Source organism: Cricetulus griseus, chromosome 6 (genome assembly GCF_003668045.3).
Source record: "Cricetulus griseus strain 17A/GY chromosome 6, alternate assembly CriGri-PICRH-1.0, whole genome shotgun sequence".
NCBI classification, from domain to species: domain Eukaryota; kingdom Metazoa; phylum Chordata; class Mammalia; order Rodentia; family Cricetidae; genus Cricetulus; species Cricetulus griseus.
The window spans coordinates 135,970,968-135,989,184 of record NC_048599.1 but is presented as its reverse complement, the minus strand read 5'-3'; the positions used below and the strand labels follow the sequence as shown (position 1 = coordinate 135,989,184).

General features: G+C 46.5%; 1 protein-coding gene across 1 annotated transcript in view; it reads left to right on the top strand.

The window, feature by feature from the left end:
• The window catches only part of Cacna1b (calcium voltage-gated channel subunit alpha1 B), a 158,166-nt gene that overhangs the window by 111,511 nt on the left and 28,438 nt on the right, over positions 1-18,217 (top strand). The window contains exons 24-33 of the mRNA XM_035447078.1: positions 2,548-2,644; positions 3,934-4,094; positions 6,015-6,152; positions 6,631-6,832; positions 7,102-7,266; positions 8,230-8,340; positions 8,693-8,776; positions 13,307-13,312; positions 17,038-17,154; positions 17,526-17,591. Coding sequence (XP_035302969.1) covers positions 2,548-2,644; positions 3,934-4,094; positions 6,015-6,152; positions 6,631-6,832; positions 7,102-7,266; positions 8,230-8,340; positions 8,693-8,776; positions 13,307-13,312; positions 17,038-17,154; positions 17,526-17,591 — 1,147 coding nt within the window. The remainder of the gene's footprint in view (positions 1-2,547; positions 2,645-3,933; positions 4,095-6,014; positions 6,153-6,630; positions 6,833-7,101; positions 7,267-8,229; positions 8,341-8,692; positions 8,777-13,306; positions 13,313-17,037; positions 17,155-17,525; positions 17,592-18,217) is intronic.

The following is an 18,217-nucleotide window of genomic DNA, read 5'->3' as shown; positions in this document are numbered from 1 at the left end:
GATCCTGTGGGTGTAGCCAGAACCACGGTGGGGTGTGAGGGTGAGGAAAGAGAAAGGTGGGGCTCCTGTTTGGTCTGTAGCTCCATAACTTCACAAACAGGGCCATCGTACCTTCTGGGGGCTGGAATGTGGGGTTGAAAACGGAGGCCGTCTGTTCCTGACACTACCTGTGGTCTGGGCACTGGCTGGGCAGGCCTATGGGTTGGGGGCACCTGCCTTGCTCCTTTGGAGCCCATTTACCTGCTCTGAGGTGAGTGCCCAACTGAGGGATTGGCATTTTGCCCCAGCTGGTAGAAATCTTTGTTTGTTGGGGTATGAGATTATCCTTGCTGATTGCTATCTTAATTACCCTTAGCTTGGTGATGGTTGGGACTAGACCCTCCATGGAGAGTCTAGGTTAGGCCAGGCATAAGATGGTAGAGGGGAAGGTGTGGGGTGAGATTTAGGGACAAGAATGGCCCTAGGGGAGGGTCTGTTTTCTCTGGCTCTTGGGTGGGCCAGCGGAGGCTTGTGCTCTGCCCCCACAACGCTGACTCTGTTCTCTTTGTCTTCTTCTTGCTGGACTCTGGTAGGAGCTTCATGGGGTAATGCCTCCCCTTCCCTTCATATTGCCTGACATCATGGCACGCCATGGCCTCTGGCCCATTCATCATGGCCTCACTCCTGCTCATCCACCTTCACCCTGTGTAGGCTGCATGCTGCCTACCAGGAGCCATCCCAGGCCACCATTCCTACCATGCCTCTGGGGATTGATTGGGAGCTGGGCTGGGTTAGGCATGGTCAGCCCTTGCCTTCAGTAAGCAGTATCTGATGAGTGTATTAGAGGCTGGGGCTTTGGCCTAGAGAACAGTGAGGGGTCTGGGCAGAAGCTGGCAGTAGTGACCACAGACCATGCTGCTGGACATCCTGCAGTGTTTTCCCAAGGGGCTGTTGTCTGGAAATGCAGCTTTCTTTTTTCTCTCCGCTATAGGCCCCCTTCCCAGAACCTCCCAATGTCTCCTCTGGGTGTCTTAATGGATCCTCTGTCCATTAAGGAAATGAACACTTTGCTAGAGTATTAGCAAGGGCCCTGGAGAACTCTAGGCAGCATGGGAGAGAGGCTCCAGGTGGTAGTAGGGAAAGGATGGGACTCAGCCTGTGGTCTCTGAGTGGGCAGAGAGGGAAAGACTTGAGCCCAGAGAGTGGCTCCAGTGGACACCTCTTCTTGGAAGTCCTCTGGTACTTCCAGAGGGTGGTGGGTAACGGTGGGTGTTGGAAGTGTTGGGTGATAGAAAGAGAGGTTTTGTTGTTTTGGATAACCAAGCTAGCCCAGGGTAACCTCGGACTCTCAAGCCTTCTGAGATGTCCAGCTTTAAGAACAGTTTGAACTGATTCTGAGATGTGGGGCTGAGGAAAGGAACGTGTGGGGACCATATGTCTCCTTTCCTGTGAAGAAGGCCTGGAATGTGCAGCTGCTTTCTGTTTACCCATTTGGGGCTGACCCAGCCACACTTGCAGGCCAGGCTCAAGGGTCTGGGTGGGAGTGATGTCTGAGCTAGCTAGGATAGGGCTCCCTATATGCAGGAAGCTTCCCCTGACCTGGCCCCGACTGCTAATTCTTGCCATCCCCAATCTCCAACAGGCAGAGACAGCATTTGTGTCTGCTCTGGTTTCCAGGGGTAGTCTTTTCTAAATATTTATTTATTCATATGAGTGCTCTAGAAGAGGGCATCAGACCCCACTATAGATGGTTGTGAGCCACCATGTGGCTGTTGGGAATTGAACTCAGAACCTCGAGAAGAGCAGCCAGTGCTCCTAACCACTGAGCCACTCTCCAGCCCAAGGGTTCTTTTCTAATCCTAGATTGTTGAGCTTGCCACTGGTACCTAGAGTCCTGCCTAACTTCTGTCTCTCTCACCTGAGTTTTCCTGTCTGCTACTTTCTTGATCATCCTCGTATCTGGCTGCTTCTCTGGGTCTGTCTTTTTCTTTCCTCCTCCTTACCGCTTCTTCTCCCCCTCACTGTCTCCTCCCCTCCTCCACCTCCCCTCCCCTATTCCTTTGACCCATCTCTTCTTTCTTTCCTTTCTTCTCTCTCTATCTCACTTTATGCCAGTCTCTGGCATTGCTTCTGTATTATATCTCTTTCTCACTCTTGCCCTACTTTCCTTTTGGTCACCTGAGGGGGGTGTTCTGCAGCTGATGACATTCAGGTGGCACCCCCAAGTTCTAGCATAATAGGTAGGCTCACAGACCTCTGCTCTGCTGGTTTGGAAGTGTCTGTCAGGAACTCTGGGCAGGCGGAAGTAGCCATTACAGCCAAGTGCTTGGGCTCTTTCCTCTTGAGAAATCAGCTTTCCTGTATACTAGTTGTTCACTCTGGTTTGGTACTGGCCCTAGCCCACCCACTGCTCTCAGGTAGACACGGGAAGAGTTTCCCCACTGAGTCCTCTCCCTGGAGCCTGAGACAGAATGTACAGGGCCATAGTAGACGGACCAAGCAGACTGGGTAGGGTCTGGCCTAAAGCCAGCGCTTTGCCTGTCAGCATCAGCAACTTCTCCCTTCTAGAGGATCCAAAGGGAAAGACATCAATACCATCAAGTCCCTGAGAGTCCTGCGTGTCCTGCGGCCCCTCAAGACCATCAAACGGCTACCTAAGCTCAAGGTTGGAGTCTGGCATTTGGGCTCAAGGCGCGTGCCGTGCATGTGGGTGCGCTGGGGTGTGGGTGGGCACATGCATCTTCACAAACTGGCTACCTCTATGAGGGGACAGTCTTGCTTAACTCTGAGACCCTTCTCCAAGGAGGTCTGTTCCCAACAGAGGACCCTCTTCCTTGACCTCCAGCACCAGGTGGGCCACGATGGTAGGACAGTGAAGAACAGAGGACAAAGGGCATATGGGTAGGATGCCAGAGTCAGGGATTCCAGAAAGTAGCTTCTGGGCTCAGCCAAAGAGGGAGGGTGCTTCTGCATTTCTGGATCCAGGAGGTTCCGTGTAACCCTGATCTAATTCAATGCTTAGTGAGCCCGAGTCAAGGACAAAGCGCTTACTGTGCTTTCACTTCTCTCGTGCTTCATAACTTACGCAGTAGGTTTTCATCTCAACAGCTTGGACATGTAAACCTCAGAGACACTAATCCAGGTGTAAGTTATAGGGGAAAGGCGGCTTAGTACTCGTGTATCAAGTGATGTGTGGGGAAGTGAACGGGAAAGGCCTCAGGAAGTCCCTGGGCCAAGGCAGCAGGAAAAGAGTGCTGTGCATGGGCCTGCAGCTTCCTTGGTCCAGGCAGCTGGCAGCGTTTGGAGTATGCTAACCAGTGTCTCTGGAGATCATTGTTAGTCTTCAAGGTCGCCTGAGAGGAAGGTCAGCACTGGGAGCAGGGTGAGGACCCTGAGTCTTATCTAGATCCCAGAACACATTCAGATTCTGTCCCAGGGTCCTCAGGGACACAGTCCCTTGTCAACAGCTTTATCTGTCCTCCATATCAATGCTCTTGCTGGGCAGGAACAAAGCAGGAACAGTGTACAAGGTTAGTGCATTTTCTCTGCACAGGTCTGGTCCCTTTTGGCTCCTGCCTATGGCCTGGCTCTAGCCTATAGCAAGGCCACTTTCCCTGGGCATCCAGGTAGCTGGTCTAGTACCTCCAGCCTACAGGTCAAAGCCAGGATGATATTCCCTTCCTGAGAAAAGGAGAGCTCTTAAGGTAGCTTGCAGTAGTGCCTTCTGTGGTCATGGGCTGCAAATGGTTTCTTGAATGCCCCTGGGAGTCTGGGCCTCAGGGCGGGGCTGAGGTTCTGTCTTGTTCCCTATTTTGATGCCCTCCGTACCCTTTCCTACCTAACTCCCATCTGCCCTCTCTCAGGGACATAGCTCTCTCTCATGACCACTCGACTCCCCTTTGCTTCTCCCTCGTGTAGTCACTTCTTCTGTGGCTTTGCTGTCTCCCCTTGCAGGCTGTGTTTGACTGTGTGGTGAACTCCCTGAAGAACGTCTTGAACATCTTGATTGTCTACATGCTCTTCATGTTCATATTTGCTGTCATTGCCGTACAGCTCTTCAAGGGGAAGTTTTTTTACTGCACCGATGAATCCAAGGAGCTGGAGAGGGACTGCAGGTAACCTGAGGCTTAACTTACTGGAAGGTTCATCCATGTGAACTGGGAGTGCCTACCTAGTTCCTTCTTATGGCTTAACATCAGTTCTGTGATATGCCACATTGTATCTGTTGAGTCACTTGTTACCTGACTTTGGGTTGTTTCTACCTTCTGGCTAATGCAGATAATGCTGCCATCAACTTATTTGCACAAGTTGTTGTTTTTGTAGATGTGTGTTTTAATTTCTCTTGGATGTATAGCTAGAAGCAGAACTCCTAGGTAATATGGTAACTGTTTTGCTATTTGGAGAGATGCCAGATGTATTCGAAGTGGCTGAGCCATTCTGTATTTCTACCAAGGGTTCTGATTTCTCTACATCCTTACCAATACATGTTATTTTCATTGCTTTTATTTATTTTAATTTTTCATTCTGTTTATTTATGTGTGTGTGTAAGGTGGGGGTATATATACTTGGCACATCACCTGTAATCAGAGGACACTTCCCTTCTTCCACCATTTAGGCCCCAGGGATTGAACTGAGACTTCGCAGCAACACCTTTACCTGCTGAGTGGTCTCACCAGCCCTGTTCACTTTTATGTAGTTATGTTTATTCTAATATGATTGAAATCATACCTCAATGTGGTTTTGGTTTGCTTTTTTCTGATAATTGATGATATTGAGCATTTTTCATGTAATAATTTTCTTTTTTACTTCTTCAAGGAAAATATCTATTCAGTTATTTGATCCATTTTAAAAAATTAGGTTGTTTCTTTTGGTATAGATTTTATCCATATTTTGTATGTTTTAAATACAAGTTTTCTTACTGATAAAAGAGCAACAATAGTTTCTGTGATTATTTGAATCATCTTTTCACTTTGCTTTTTTTTTTTTCTCTCTCTCTCTCGAGACAAAATCAAAGCTAGAACTCATGACCCTCCTCTCCTGCCTCAGCTTCCGAATGCTGGAATGGAAGGCATGCCCCATTGCACCAAGAGAATTCTTATTTTAAAAATGACTTACCGCATTTATTTTGGCAGGGGCACATACTATAGTGTCCATGTGGTAGTCAGAGGACAACTGTGAAAGTCAGTTCTGCCCTGTCCTCACCCACATCTTAGGAACTGAACTCAAGTTGTTAGTCTGGGCAGCAGCATATATTTTTACCCACTAACCCAGTCACCAGTCCTCTCCTACTTTTTGTTTTGTTTTTTCGAAACAGGGTTTCCCTCTTCTACTTTTTTATGGTGTTTTTTGAAACAACAAAAAGTTTTTAATTTTGCTGAAATCCAGTTTACCTTTCCCTCTGCTTTTGTTGTTCATGATTTTGATAATCTAGCTAAGAATCCATCCCCAAAAACAAGGTCATAAAGATTTGCCATGTGTTTTCTTCAAAGAATTTTATAGATTTGATACATACATTTACATTTTTGGTCCAGTTTTTTTCATTCTTAATAAAATTTTATTATAAAAAAACATTGATCTGGACATTGATGGCACACGCCTTTAATCCCAGCATTCGGGAGGCAGAGGCAGGTGGATCTCTGTTAGTTCAAAGCCAGCTTGGTCTACAGAGCAAGTTCTAGGACAGGCTCCAAAGCTACACAGAGAAACCCTGTCTCAAAAAACCAAACCAAACCAAAACAAAACAAAAACAAAAATCGAATAGTGAACTCAACCAGTTTCAAAGTCTATGCATCTCAATGATAAATATTTGATAATGAAAGTGGCCTAATTTTATAAAATATGCAGTGAGGTATAGTTAGTGGGTCTGCATGTAGAGTGATTGGAAATGCATTTGTCTTACCACTGTCATTAAAGAGACTGCTCTTTCCCCACGGAATGGCCTTGTTAACTTTCAGAAGCCATTTGACTGTAGATTCATGGGTGTATTTGAACTGAGTACCTTTAATTTCTTTCATCTACTATGTTCCTATTTCCAGGGGCCAGTATTTGGATTATGAGAAGGAAGAAGTAGAAGCTCAACCAAGGCAGTGGAAGAAATATGACTTCCACTATGACAATGTGCTCTGGGCCCTGTTGACGCTGTTCACGGTGTCCACAGGAGAGGGGTGGCCCATGTGAGTGCTAAGCTAATCATTGTAGCTAGTTTGGCAAAAACAGGTAGACTGAGGCAGAGTCTGCTTAGTTTACCTACTGCCAACCCATAACTAGGTCAGGTGTGGTATAGATAAGAGCCCTGTTCCTCTAGGGCAGAACTGAGTTTCATTCCTAAGATATAAATATGCACCATATTCCAGGGGTACGACTTGAGCCCATTCTGTGACGCACAGCCTTGTACCCTTCCCCTGAATACAAACAACCTCATCCCTGAGGTACATGTGTGAGCCCTGGTCCTGAAGTGCCGGCCTAAGTCCTATTCTTGACATGCAGACCTGCTTATTGTCCCTGAAGTCTGACACTGAGGTGCAGACTGGGATCCCCATCCCTGAGGTACAGAGATGAACCCTGCTCTTAAAGTGCAGACCAGAGCCCAACCCAGATGTGCAGACCAGGCACCCTGGAAGCTCTCCTGAAGTCTGCTTTCCCCTTACCTAGGGTGCTGAAACACTCTGTGGACGCCACCTATGAGGAGCAGGGGCCAAGCCCCGGGTTCCGGATGGAGCTTTCCATCTTCTATGTGGTCTACTTTGTGGTCTTCCCTTTTTTCTTTGTCAACATCTTTGTGGCCTTGATCATTATCACCTTCCAGGAACAGGGGGACAAGGTGATGTCTGAATGCAGCCTGGAAAAGAATGAGGTAGGTAGATGTTATGGGATACCAGGACGGGGGCATATGGGCAAGATCAGCACACTTCCTTCTATACATGCCTGGCTTGTGGCTGGCATAGGCAGGACCACTTTCTTTCTTCAAATAGAGACTGTGCTGGTCAGATGGGCCTATTTGGAGGAAGCTTAGCTGCCTGTACTGCCTTCTGCTATGTGGGCTCCCTGAGAGGGCATGGTGAGAAAGTTCCAGTTGTAGTGGACGATGCTTTGAGTTCGTGATATTCCCTTTTCTCCCTGCAGAGGGCTTGCATTGACTTTGCCATCAGTGCCAAACCCCTGACACGATACATGCCCCAAAACAAGCAGTCATTCCAGTATAAGACGTGGACATTTGTGGTCTCTCCGCCCTTTGAGTACTTCATTATGGCCATGATAGCCCTCAACACAGTGGTGCTGATGATGAAGGTATGTAAGGCCCACCATACTTGCTAAGGGTTGTTGTGTGTGAGACTTTTTCTGTGGAGACATCATACACACATACACTCATAGACACACACACACACACACACATGTGCACATGCACACAGATACATAGACTCGTGCGCACGTGTACACACACACACACACACACACACACACACACACACACACACACACACACACACACTCTCTCTCTCTACTATTCACCCAGATAGGGAACCCATAACAGACCAAGTAATGATTCTACCTAAGTCCAACTAGGTAGGTGAACCAAAAAATTTTTATTGGGGTTACTTACAGAAAAAGGGAGAGGGCAAATGTGGCTGTATCATACACACACAAAACCAACAACAATAACAACAAACAAACAAAAACAAAAAACAAAAACAAACCAAAACCAAAAAAATACCTCAGCATAGATGACGACTCACAAAAGCTGTAATGAAGAGCTCTCTGCACAGCTTGCAGCAGCTCAATATGCCTGAGAATCTCTGTAACTAGCATGGGCAGAGTCCCCTCCTCTAGCAGTTTACTGTTTCTACAATCCTGGCGAAGGACCCTTATGGGTCTTGCAAATTTCAGCTTTCCCAGACATAGGAAGTCTCTCTAGAGGAAACGTTTGAATTAGGAGGAGACTGCTGTACAGCTTGGGTGTGGGTGTTATTTTGAAGTCCAGTGGAGGATCCCCTTCTTGCTGGCACATGCTGGCACTGAGTGACCTCATGTCCTGGCCATCGCATTGTGCCTATGGGATCCTGTTCTCTCTTATTTGTAGCTGAGACAGTGAGAAGGTTCTGGAAGAACTGGAAAGAGCAAGGAGGGGTGACCCAGGTATGGGCAGATGCAGATATTTTTCTACCCACTGTGTAGACAGGAAGTTATATTGGTTCCAGTTGGGGTACTGGGACTAGTACACCCTCAACCATCAGCCCTTATTTTTCTGGGCAGTTCTATGATGCACCGTATGAGTACGAGCTGATGCTGAAATGCCTGAATATTGTCTTCACATCCATGTTCTCTATGGAATGCATATTGAAGATCATCGCCTTTGGGGTTCTGGTATGTGCCTCAACTTCTATTTCCCTCATTTCAGAGCTCTTTGCAACACATGTAATTCTGTGGGGATCCCAAGGAAGAGCTGCTTTGCTCTCAATTTCTTGGGTCTTGTCCTGCCCTGGCCTGGGAGGCATGCAAGTCTGAGATTCTCCTTCTGGACTTTTAGCTCTCTGTTATTCATTTACCCAGGCTGGGAGTATTTGCAAGCTTACTGTGACATCTGCTGGTCATTCCCTTATGTTAAGCATCTTACTGCCACCCCGCCCCCCGAAACTTGACTCTTTTTTGACCAGTGGCCACAACCCACAGGTCCTTGCCATTACCACTGTCCTCTGTCTGTCCTCTTTTTCTCTAGAACTACTTCAGAGATGCCTGGAATGTCTTTGACTTTGTCACTGTGTTGGGAAGTATTACTGATATTTTAGTAACAGAGATTGCGGTAAGTAGCATTTCCTGTCCCCCATCCAGGGTCCAAAGCCAGGGTCCAAAGTGGCTTCCTTCTAGAGGGTTGTCCCCTAGGCGTGTCCCCAGGTCTCACTTTAACTGCCTTCTCATGAGCCCCAGGAGTTCCAGGATAGGTCACTGCTACTGCAAACCCTGGTGATGGAGCTGGATGACTGGGTATTTATTGTCAGCAGTTGCACATGTGAAGCAAGCTTTTTCCTAATTTGAACTAATAAAAAAATTAATTACAAAAAAGAATGTAGTTCTGGGGTTGGAGAGATGGCTCAGCAGTTAAGAGCACTGTCTGTTCTCGGAAAGGACCTGGGTTCAATTCCCAGCACCTACGTGGAGGTTCACAACCATCTGTAACTCCAATTCCAGGAGATCTGACATCCTCTTCTGACTCCCTTGCACAGCAGACATGCATATGGTACACAGCCATACATGCAGACAAAAAATACCTACTCATAAGACAAATAAATCTTGTTTTTTAAGTGGTTCTCAGAGATCTTTCAGGTTGGTAGCCTAAGAATCTCCTGGAGCTCCATGGTAACCACTGACCAGGAAGACAGGAATCTTAAAATGTGTGTCTTTGTTTATCTGTGTGAATATGTGTGTATTGGGTGTGTTTAACAACTAGGTATCAAGAATATATAAACCAAACCCAGTAAGACTTTGTAACAGTGCTTTGGCTACTGTTTCACTGTTGTGTATTGTTTTAGTTTTTTTCTTTCTCCTGGGTGATGTATTTGTACCCCAGTAGATTAACTTGTGGCCACTGTTGTCTATGTGCCTCCTTTTCTTGCCCTGAATTGATGTTCTGTGAACTCTGTGCTGGTCAGTCTGATACTGACCCTTCTGAAAAACAAACAACAACAACAAAACAAAGGAAGGAGGGTGAAACCTAAAGGTTGATCTTTGACCTCCACATGCATATATAAATACACACCTACAAGCCTATACACACATGAAACCCCATGCAATGTGGTTAGCCAGATGCACAAGACTGAACTATTAAACATTTCATCAGGGATGGGATTGGGACTCATGAGACCCTACCCCTCCCTGAGGGACTATTGGCTGTTTACTGTTGTTGGGAAAGAGGTGCCATTTTCTTTATCCCATGCTCTAGTCGATAATCTTTTATTTATAATCATGCAATCAAGATATTTTTACACTGAAGCTCCATGTTGAGAATGCATTTGAACACATCAGAAGGGCCAAGGATATTCTCAGATGACACCTTCAAAAAAGCTGTTGTCCAGCTACATTAAGTCACAGGTCATTTGATGGCCTCTTACATGCAAAACTAACCAGAAAGGAAGAAAAAGAAAAAACCTTGGGATAGGAATACTTTGTTAAGAAAACGTAGAAAAATCAGACATACCTGGAAGGAGGTCCTTCAGGTTGTTCACCGAATGTGCAGGGGATAGATAGCAGGAAGGGGTGCCAAGCCTCATGAAGGGAGTGCGTAGCCTTGTATCAGAACATAACTTGGCTTATATTTTGAGTAAGCTGTCTTGTCAGGAGGGATGATGTAAGCTGGCTATTAAGGCATGCCTCTGACTTCTTTGTTGGGAATGAGACACAGAGCAACTACAGCAGCAAGCAAGTAGCTATCTCCCTTGGGCTCTCCCAGAAACAAGCCTAAGGCCAGAATTTGGTGCAAGGTTTTCATTTGGGAGTTGATCTTGGGAATAGTGGCCATGCTGGAGGCCAGGGTGGCCACCCTCAAAGGTGTTTGCTACTAAAAGTTACCCTGCGGGGAGCTCTGAGTGAGTGTGAAGCATGCCTGTCATTCTGTCCAGCGACAAGGAGGTTGAGGAGTCTTTATGAACTACTGCTAGTTACTAGCTAAATAAAGCCTTCTAGGGGAGAGGCCAGGGAGCATCCACCATCTGGGAAGTGCCTAGGCAGCCCCCCAGGAAAGAAGTGAATACAGTGTTGGTTTCTGGCCCTGAGACATTGAGGTCTGTGGCCCATGTTCACTGCAGAACCTTTCTGCTGGGAGATGGGCTGTGGAATTGTGAGTTGAACTGTTTGTGAGAAGCTATCAAATTCTAACTATAATAGAGCAATGGATGAACCAGATATGGCCATGGAAGATGAGGCAGACGTGATATGAATTTGTGGTGTAAGCACTTGGAAAAATGGATTATAGTGAATAGAAATGGGAAAGCTGGACAGTTGATGTGGTTGATGGTGTGGATATTCTAGGAACAGGTTTGTTGTGGAAGTTTGGGATGTAGCGTGACGTCTTAGGTTTGAGTCTCCTGGTAGCTCCTTGAAGAGTTATTTGTTGGACAAATAGCCCTGGAGTTCAGTGAAGAAAACCAGGTCTGCTACACAAAATTTGTGGTAGTGAGGATATAAAATGGTATTAGATATGTAAGACTGAGTGAGGTCAGTAAGGGGTGAGTGCCTGGATCCTGAGGTGTTCCAACCTGTAGTGACTAAGGAGCTGAGCAGGAGCCAGCCTAAGAGGCCACTGAAGTGGGCCGTGGAAGGTTCTAAGCAACAGGGATCTTCTGTGAATGAGAAAAACAAAAACAAAATGGGGAAATAAGAAGGTATGATTGGGCAGTTTACAAAACATAAGTGTCCAATTAGCATAGGAGAAGGTATTTAACCTTATCTGTAATCAGAGACGCGCAAACTGAAATGGCATTGAGTTGTCATTTTATAGCACCGGCTCTGTCAACCACTAGACATTCTAATGCTGAGGGTTGACAGACTAGGCTATCCAGAACTCTCACACAGCTGTCAACTGGTCTAGTCTATGGGAAATTTTTACAGAAGCTAAAAAGTTGGCGAGGTACACATCTTCAGCTTAGCTCTTCAAGAGAATGCTATAGCAGCACAGAGATGTCTAGACACACACCAGCAGTGGAATGTGTCAACTTCTGGGGTGTATCAATGCTGAGAAGACAGCAGTGTCTGTGTATAAGTGACATCCACATCTGTGTGGATGCTTCTCGGGTGTCTACTCCTTGTTAGAGCCCTGTTTGAACAAGTCAAAGAAAGTTTGCACAAGCTACCATTGCAAAGGCAGAGTAGGCAAGCACAGATGGCATACTGTGGTAAAACTGTAAGGACAAGCAGTTATTGGTAAGTATTAAGGATTGCTACCATCTCTAGATATCAGCAAGAGAAACAGGAAGAATTCCAAAGTGACGGTGATGCTCATGCTGATGGTGACTACATGGGATTTGCTTTTATTTTTATTCAAATTAATTTATGCAAACTTGTTTGTATATATAATATGTTTCATGGTTTTACAATGCGAATGATGCAATTATTCTAAGAAGAAAAACTGGAACCTGCCATTTAAATAGAAAAGCCAAGGCGTTTTGTCTTCCCAGCTCCTGGTTTTATAGACTCAAAGGTGGCTGCTCACCACAGTACATCTCACTTGGAAGTGTTAGTCCCAATGCAGTTTCTGAGAAAGGGGGCTTACTGCTTTTCTGATATCGGTGTACTGCCTCCCTGGTAACAGAGTTCTTTATTTATCAGATAAAGTGGTCCAAACATCAGCCTTTTAATTGTAAGGATAGTGTTGGGGGGGTTCCACATGGGTGTATCTCCTTTCCTAGAGAGACACCTGGACTGCTGATTGCTGAAAATACCTGAGAAGATGGGTACAGGCAAGGGCCAGAAACTGGCTGACATCACTGGTGTGTAGAGCTTCGTTCCAGACAGAGGCATATGGTGAAGGAGCAAAAATTAACCAGCCTTTCTGTGCCTGTGCTGTTGGATGGTCAGCTATGGCAGCCTGTGATTGTGTACCGTCTGGTCCAAAGCATCAGAAGCCTTAGTGCCCAGCAGAGCTGCTGGGAGGCTGGGATTGTGAAAACTCAGCTACATTTTGGCCACTTGCTCTTGGAGCTCAGGCCCCACTCTTGCTGTGCCTGGAGGAGATAAAAGGAAAGCCATTGTGTCAATTGACCAGTATTCTGTTTGTATGCTTTTCATTTGGAGCCATTTTATACATTTGCTTTGCAAATGCTCTTTTTTTCCTTAGGCAAAAATTTGAGTGTCAGTTTCCATCCCCAACTTAAGAATCAATGGATGTACAAGGGTGCCTAGAAGAAGGCTCTAAGCTTTCATAAACTGACATTGATTTCTTTGCCTGGAAATAAAATAATAATAATAAGTGTCTGTGACTCATCTTTGGATTTGCATTACAAACAAAATGCAAATGATCCCATTGTCTGCATAACCTATAGATCTCAGAAACATGCTTTGAATGGATACACTTGCAGAAAATTATGTTGTTTAACAAAATCCTACATTTTCTAGTTAAGTATTCAGAGTTTGAGTTCTTGCTTGTGTTGATGACTCATTTTCTCTTTTGTTTCCTGTTTTTGTTCTTGATTTACCTTAACCTACCTGCTGACTCACGTCATCCAACCAACATACAATGCGAAAACCCATGTCTCCGTCTGTATGTTGTGCACCTGCTGCTCAAACCACCCCAATTTGTAAATACTATGCAAAAACCCATCCATGAAAACATCACATATAGGAAACGGTTGGTTTCACGACTTTAAACAGTTCTTGTACCTATTTTCTCTGCCTGCCTTGCTCTTCTCTTGTTTCGGGGCTTCTGCCCACTGCCTTCCAAGGCATGAGCAAGACTTTGCTGCGCTTACTCACCTCTGGCCTCTGTGTGTGTTTTCTAAGGCAGCAAGGGTTTCTGAAGACCTCCAAGAAGCTGTTTGAATCTGTCTGAGGAGTGGAGGTGGGACTTCCTGGGGGGCATGGTGGGCAGTACTTAGGGCAGATCTTTTGCTGAAACTCATTCAGATTTTCGAGGCTTTGTGGGGTGTATTTGGTCCTCATCCCTGTAAATCCATGGTTTCTGTTGCACACTTGTCTCTCTTCCATTATGTCCCTGTCTTGCCAGCACAGAGAATATTCATCCTTGTTGCCAATGCAGGCTCTGGTGAAGAACCCACACGTCAGTCTTGGTTTCTATTGCTGTGATCAAGCAACATGAGCAGGGCAACTTACAGAAGGGAAGGTATTTGGGCCTTACAGCTGCAAAGGGATTAGAGTCTATCATCATAACAGGGTGTAGGCCAGGAAAGCCTGGGGGCTGGAGCTGCATCCCATGCAAAGAGGGGCAATCCTTTTGAAACTTCAAAACTTACCTCTAGTGTCATATTTCCTCTATTAAGGTCACGCCTCCCCAACTGGTGACTGTTCAAACATTCTGTGGCTGTTGAAGTATTCAAATGTCCAAGACTTGCAGGGGACATCTTCAATCCCCACCCACCCACCCAGTAGCATCCATCCCTTGCAGACAAGCTCTAACTTAGAGTGTCAGAGCTGAGGCATGAGGCTTAAGGGAGGGTTGGAGATGGGTTCCATGATTCAGAACAAGTTTGTGTTGGGCCTGGCTTGGAGGAGACTGCCCCGGTGTATTAGAACTCATGGCTCCCCATCCATGTCCCTTTGCATTTCACAGATCTATGAGCATGTCTTGCTCAGGTTCCTATGGACTTCAAGTGCCACCAGGCCTCTTGCAGGTCCTTGAGGATTTTAAGAAGAGAGTAAGGGAGTTTGGTAGCAGCTCATCTTCTACTGTGGCTATGGAAGTTCATCCACAAAGACAGATATTTGATATCCCCGTTGTGGAAGCTGAATTCTTCATGTAAGGTTTTATAGCTGGAGTTATAAAAGCTTGAGTTTTGAGGAGGTACCATGATACTGCAGAATCCAGCCAGGCCAGGCAGTTTCACCTCCTTATCTCTTGTCTTCCTCTAAATAGCACACATGACCACCTAATGTCTGTCTGTCTCTTTCCATCTCCACCCCCTCCCAAAACATGCCCCCTTTAGAATGAATGAAAAGAGTAACTGGTTTAGAACTGCAGGATTTTGTCCTTTGGTGTGGTGCTTGACCAGCAGGTGTCCATAGGTGTGGGCTTTATGTTCAGGTGACGTTCAGGAACAAGTTCTCCCTGTCTTGTGACTAACTTGAGGCGCCATGGTGTAGTTAGATGCCAGGCCTTAGCCGAGCTATCCTTGTTGGCAGTGTCTTACAATGCTTAGTGTACTTTCAAGCCCCTCCCCCACCAATTATGCCTCATCACTTGGGTATGGATGCCTCTAGTGTCTCCAGGTTGTTGTGAGCAAGGAGGCTGAGGCTAAAGTGTTAGGGACTGGCGTCTCCCCAGGGTCAGTGATCCTTACAGTGACACTACCCGTGGCTTAGTGAAGCACAACAGCCCTGGGAGTGGAGCCACTTCCTGTGCAGCAGAAACCATGGGTCCTGGGAGCACAGGGCAGGTCTGATTACCACCAGTGAGGTGACCAAGCCAGAGGTGAAAGTCCACGATGCACAGCTGTATGCCTGTCCTTTGCCATCCTGCATGTGAGAGGCATGGTGGTGCCTCGCCCATCACTCAGCGCTTGGGGCATCTGGCAGTTATCACCATCTGGTCTCATGGTGCTCTAGGGTTGCCTGTCTATTGCTGCCCCGTTCAGTCCTGAGTACTTAGGGAGCACCCAAGAGCAAAGCTTGGGTGGAGGGGTGTGAATCATTGTCAACAAAGAGATGACCATGGTTCAGTCTTGCATTCATGCCACAGGTCATCTAGATATGCTATTGTTTACAGATCCTCCCCACTATCCCATTGTCTTCTGTCCTGCCATTACTACAGGGAGCCTTTATTTCCCCCTAAAATCTTCAGGAAGTCTCTCTGATAAGTACCTCAGTAACAGCTGCTTTGAGTTGGGCAATCATTGTATTGTTATAATCCTTGTCCCTCAAACCCAGCTGAACAGTTAGTTACAAAGTAGAAGCCTGGAGAGGGGTGGGAACCTGCCCCTGTCTCCTCAATCTTGGTATTAGTAGACAGTGGTTCTTTGCCACCATGTCTGTTAATGAGATTCTTTCCTCATTTCAAGCTAGGAATCTGCCAGCTGTGTCATCTTTCAGGGTCATGCCCTGAGGTGATATTTGCCCCCTTGCTGACTTGGTCATAGTTTGGGGCCCCTTTGTGTTCACAGACCATTCTATGTAGTGTTTGAAATCAGTTCTGCTTCTAGGGCTTCAACATCCTTCCCAGAGTCACCTTCAAGGTGGCTATACCCCACTCCTTGCATAAACAGTCCAGAAATGCTGTTATTCTGGTTGAGAACCATAAGAATTTGTCCCCAAGAGTGTAAGCAACAGACAAGGCAGAAGTTTCCATTGGAAGTAAGCATGAAACCCATTCCCCCACTGAATGTATCCTCTGCCAAGATGGGCAGCCCTGGAGCATCTTCTCAGGCTCACCCTGCTTCTGTGTCTGCATGCACTGTCCTGCTCTACTGTTTCATTCAACATGTGTTCTCTTTCCTTTTTATTTGTCACTGAATCTTGACAACACAAATGTGTATGAGCCTGAGCTGCTTGCATATTAGAAAATTCCAAGTAGCAGGAAGTTGCTTTCAGTTGATAGCATAGGCATCTGGTGTCTAAATAGGCAGAAAACACCTGGCTGTACAGGTGCCCTACCAATGCATGGATACCTCCCCAGATTCAGAACCCTGGAAAGGCCTGCCAATAATTCAAGGTGCCCAGGGTCAGGTAATCTCTAGAGTCTGGGGTTTAATGGTTTATTATTTTTGTGTGCTTGGTTTTAAACCCTTGGTTGAGGGAACAATGCCAGATGTCCTGGGTTCTCTAGAGCAGAGACCTGTTGAGTATAGGTGGCACAGATAGCTTCTATGGCAGGAGCAGCAGTGACAATACCTACCCCTATGAGAATGTCTGCCAGTACCTGGTCCAGTCCCAGAGAAGCCAGCCAGTGTCTCAGACAGGCAAGGCCTTTACTGATTGAGCTCAGACAGGAAGATTGGCTGCTAAGCTCAGGCAGGTGTCACTTGAGGAATGCCCACTGGAGAGTACCTGGGTGTTCTAGAAGAGAGTGCCAGTATTGGAGGCTCATAGGTGATCTTGCAGCACTATCTGGCGGAAGGGAGGGACTTTGGAGAGTTTTTCTTTATGTCCCTTAATGTTGGGGAATGGCCCTAGAGGGAAGGGAGTTTTTTCTGACTTGCTGCATGAGAAGTGACTTTTCTTTTGGAAGGTCTTCTGGCAGCCAGTTGCTGCTTAGACTAAAGCAATGATTTCATTTTTATTTCTTTTAACCACATTTCTTTGGGGGGGTACGGGACTTGGGGAAAGGTTGTAGGATGGAAGCAGCTTGTCTGTACTTTTTTGAGAGGGATTCCAAAGATTAGGAAACACCACTTCTTCTTGCAGAACAACTTCATCAACTTGAGCTTCCTCCGCCTCTTCCGGGCAGCACGGCTGATCAAGCTGCTTCGCCAGGGCTACACCATCCGCATCCTGCTTTGGACCTTCGTCCAGTCCTTTAAGGTAAAGCAGGGCTCCAGTGCAGGCTGGGCAGCTCCCTTTGGGCATTTTCTGTTTCCTTCCTTTACCCTGCTTCCTCTCTCCCACCTGGAGTGGACCTTCCTCTGGAAGGCTGAGCTAGGGCAGGTCATGAGTGCCTCTTTGGCATCTGTTATCCTAGTGCAGTTTCTGAAGACATTCTGAGTGAGCAGTAGGTGATTTTGCTAACTTCCATACAGCTCTGAGATAGGCTTGTGCTCTTGGGTCACAGACAAGCAGACAGGGCCTCATGCTGCTGGAAGGGGTCAGTGGCCAGTGGGGTGGAGTTGGGCCAGGCTGAGAGGTTTGTGTAGCCTCAGGGATGCCCTGGAGCTGATGTGCTCATGTGTCTCCAGGCGCTGCCCTACGTGTGCCTCCTCATTGCCATGCTGTTCTTCATCTACGCCATCATCGGCATGCAGGTGGGTGCCACCTGACCAGATTGGATTGGACACAGGGCTGGCTCCTGGCTGCTGGGTGAAAGGGATACGGGCCATTGTCGTTAAATGATAATAATACGATGAAGTGATCATTTACCGTAAACCAGACACTGGTGTAGACATGGAGTGAATTAAACCTCAGAAGCATTGCTTTGTGACAGAGGAAACCAAGACGGCACAGGTTGGGCTCTCAGCAACCCATTTTGCTTATTCCCATTTCTCTGGGAAACCATACTTTGGTGTTTTTGAAAGTGAGGTCCAGCAGTGCTTAGGGTGTCCAGGCACTTATTTTTTGATGGCATTTGGCTGATGGCTGTTGTGTTGTCTGGCAGCTAGCCAAAGGGTTCCTTTACAGGTCAGATGCCCCTGAGGAAATCCTTCCCAGAATGGAAGCAGAATCCACCCCGACCCCAGATCAGTGAACTTGACAATAACATAGCTTTTCTTTATTTTGTCAAAGGACATTCAAAAGATGTAAATCAGCATCCTAACTGTAAACATGACCACTTCCTAACAGTGTCGATGGGAGGTGCCAAAACCTTGAGCTTTAGTTGAGTTCCTATTTCAGATTGAAGTTTTCCCAGTTTAAAGCTTTTCCGAGATTTGAG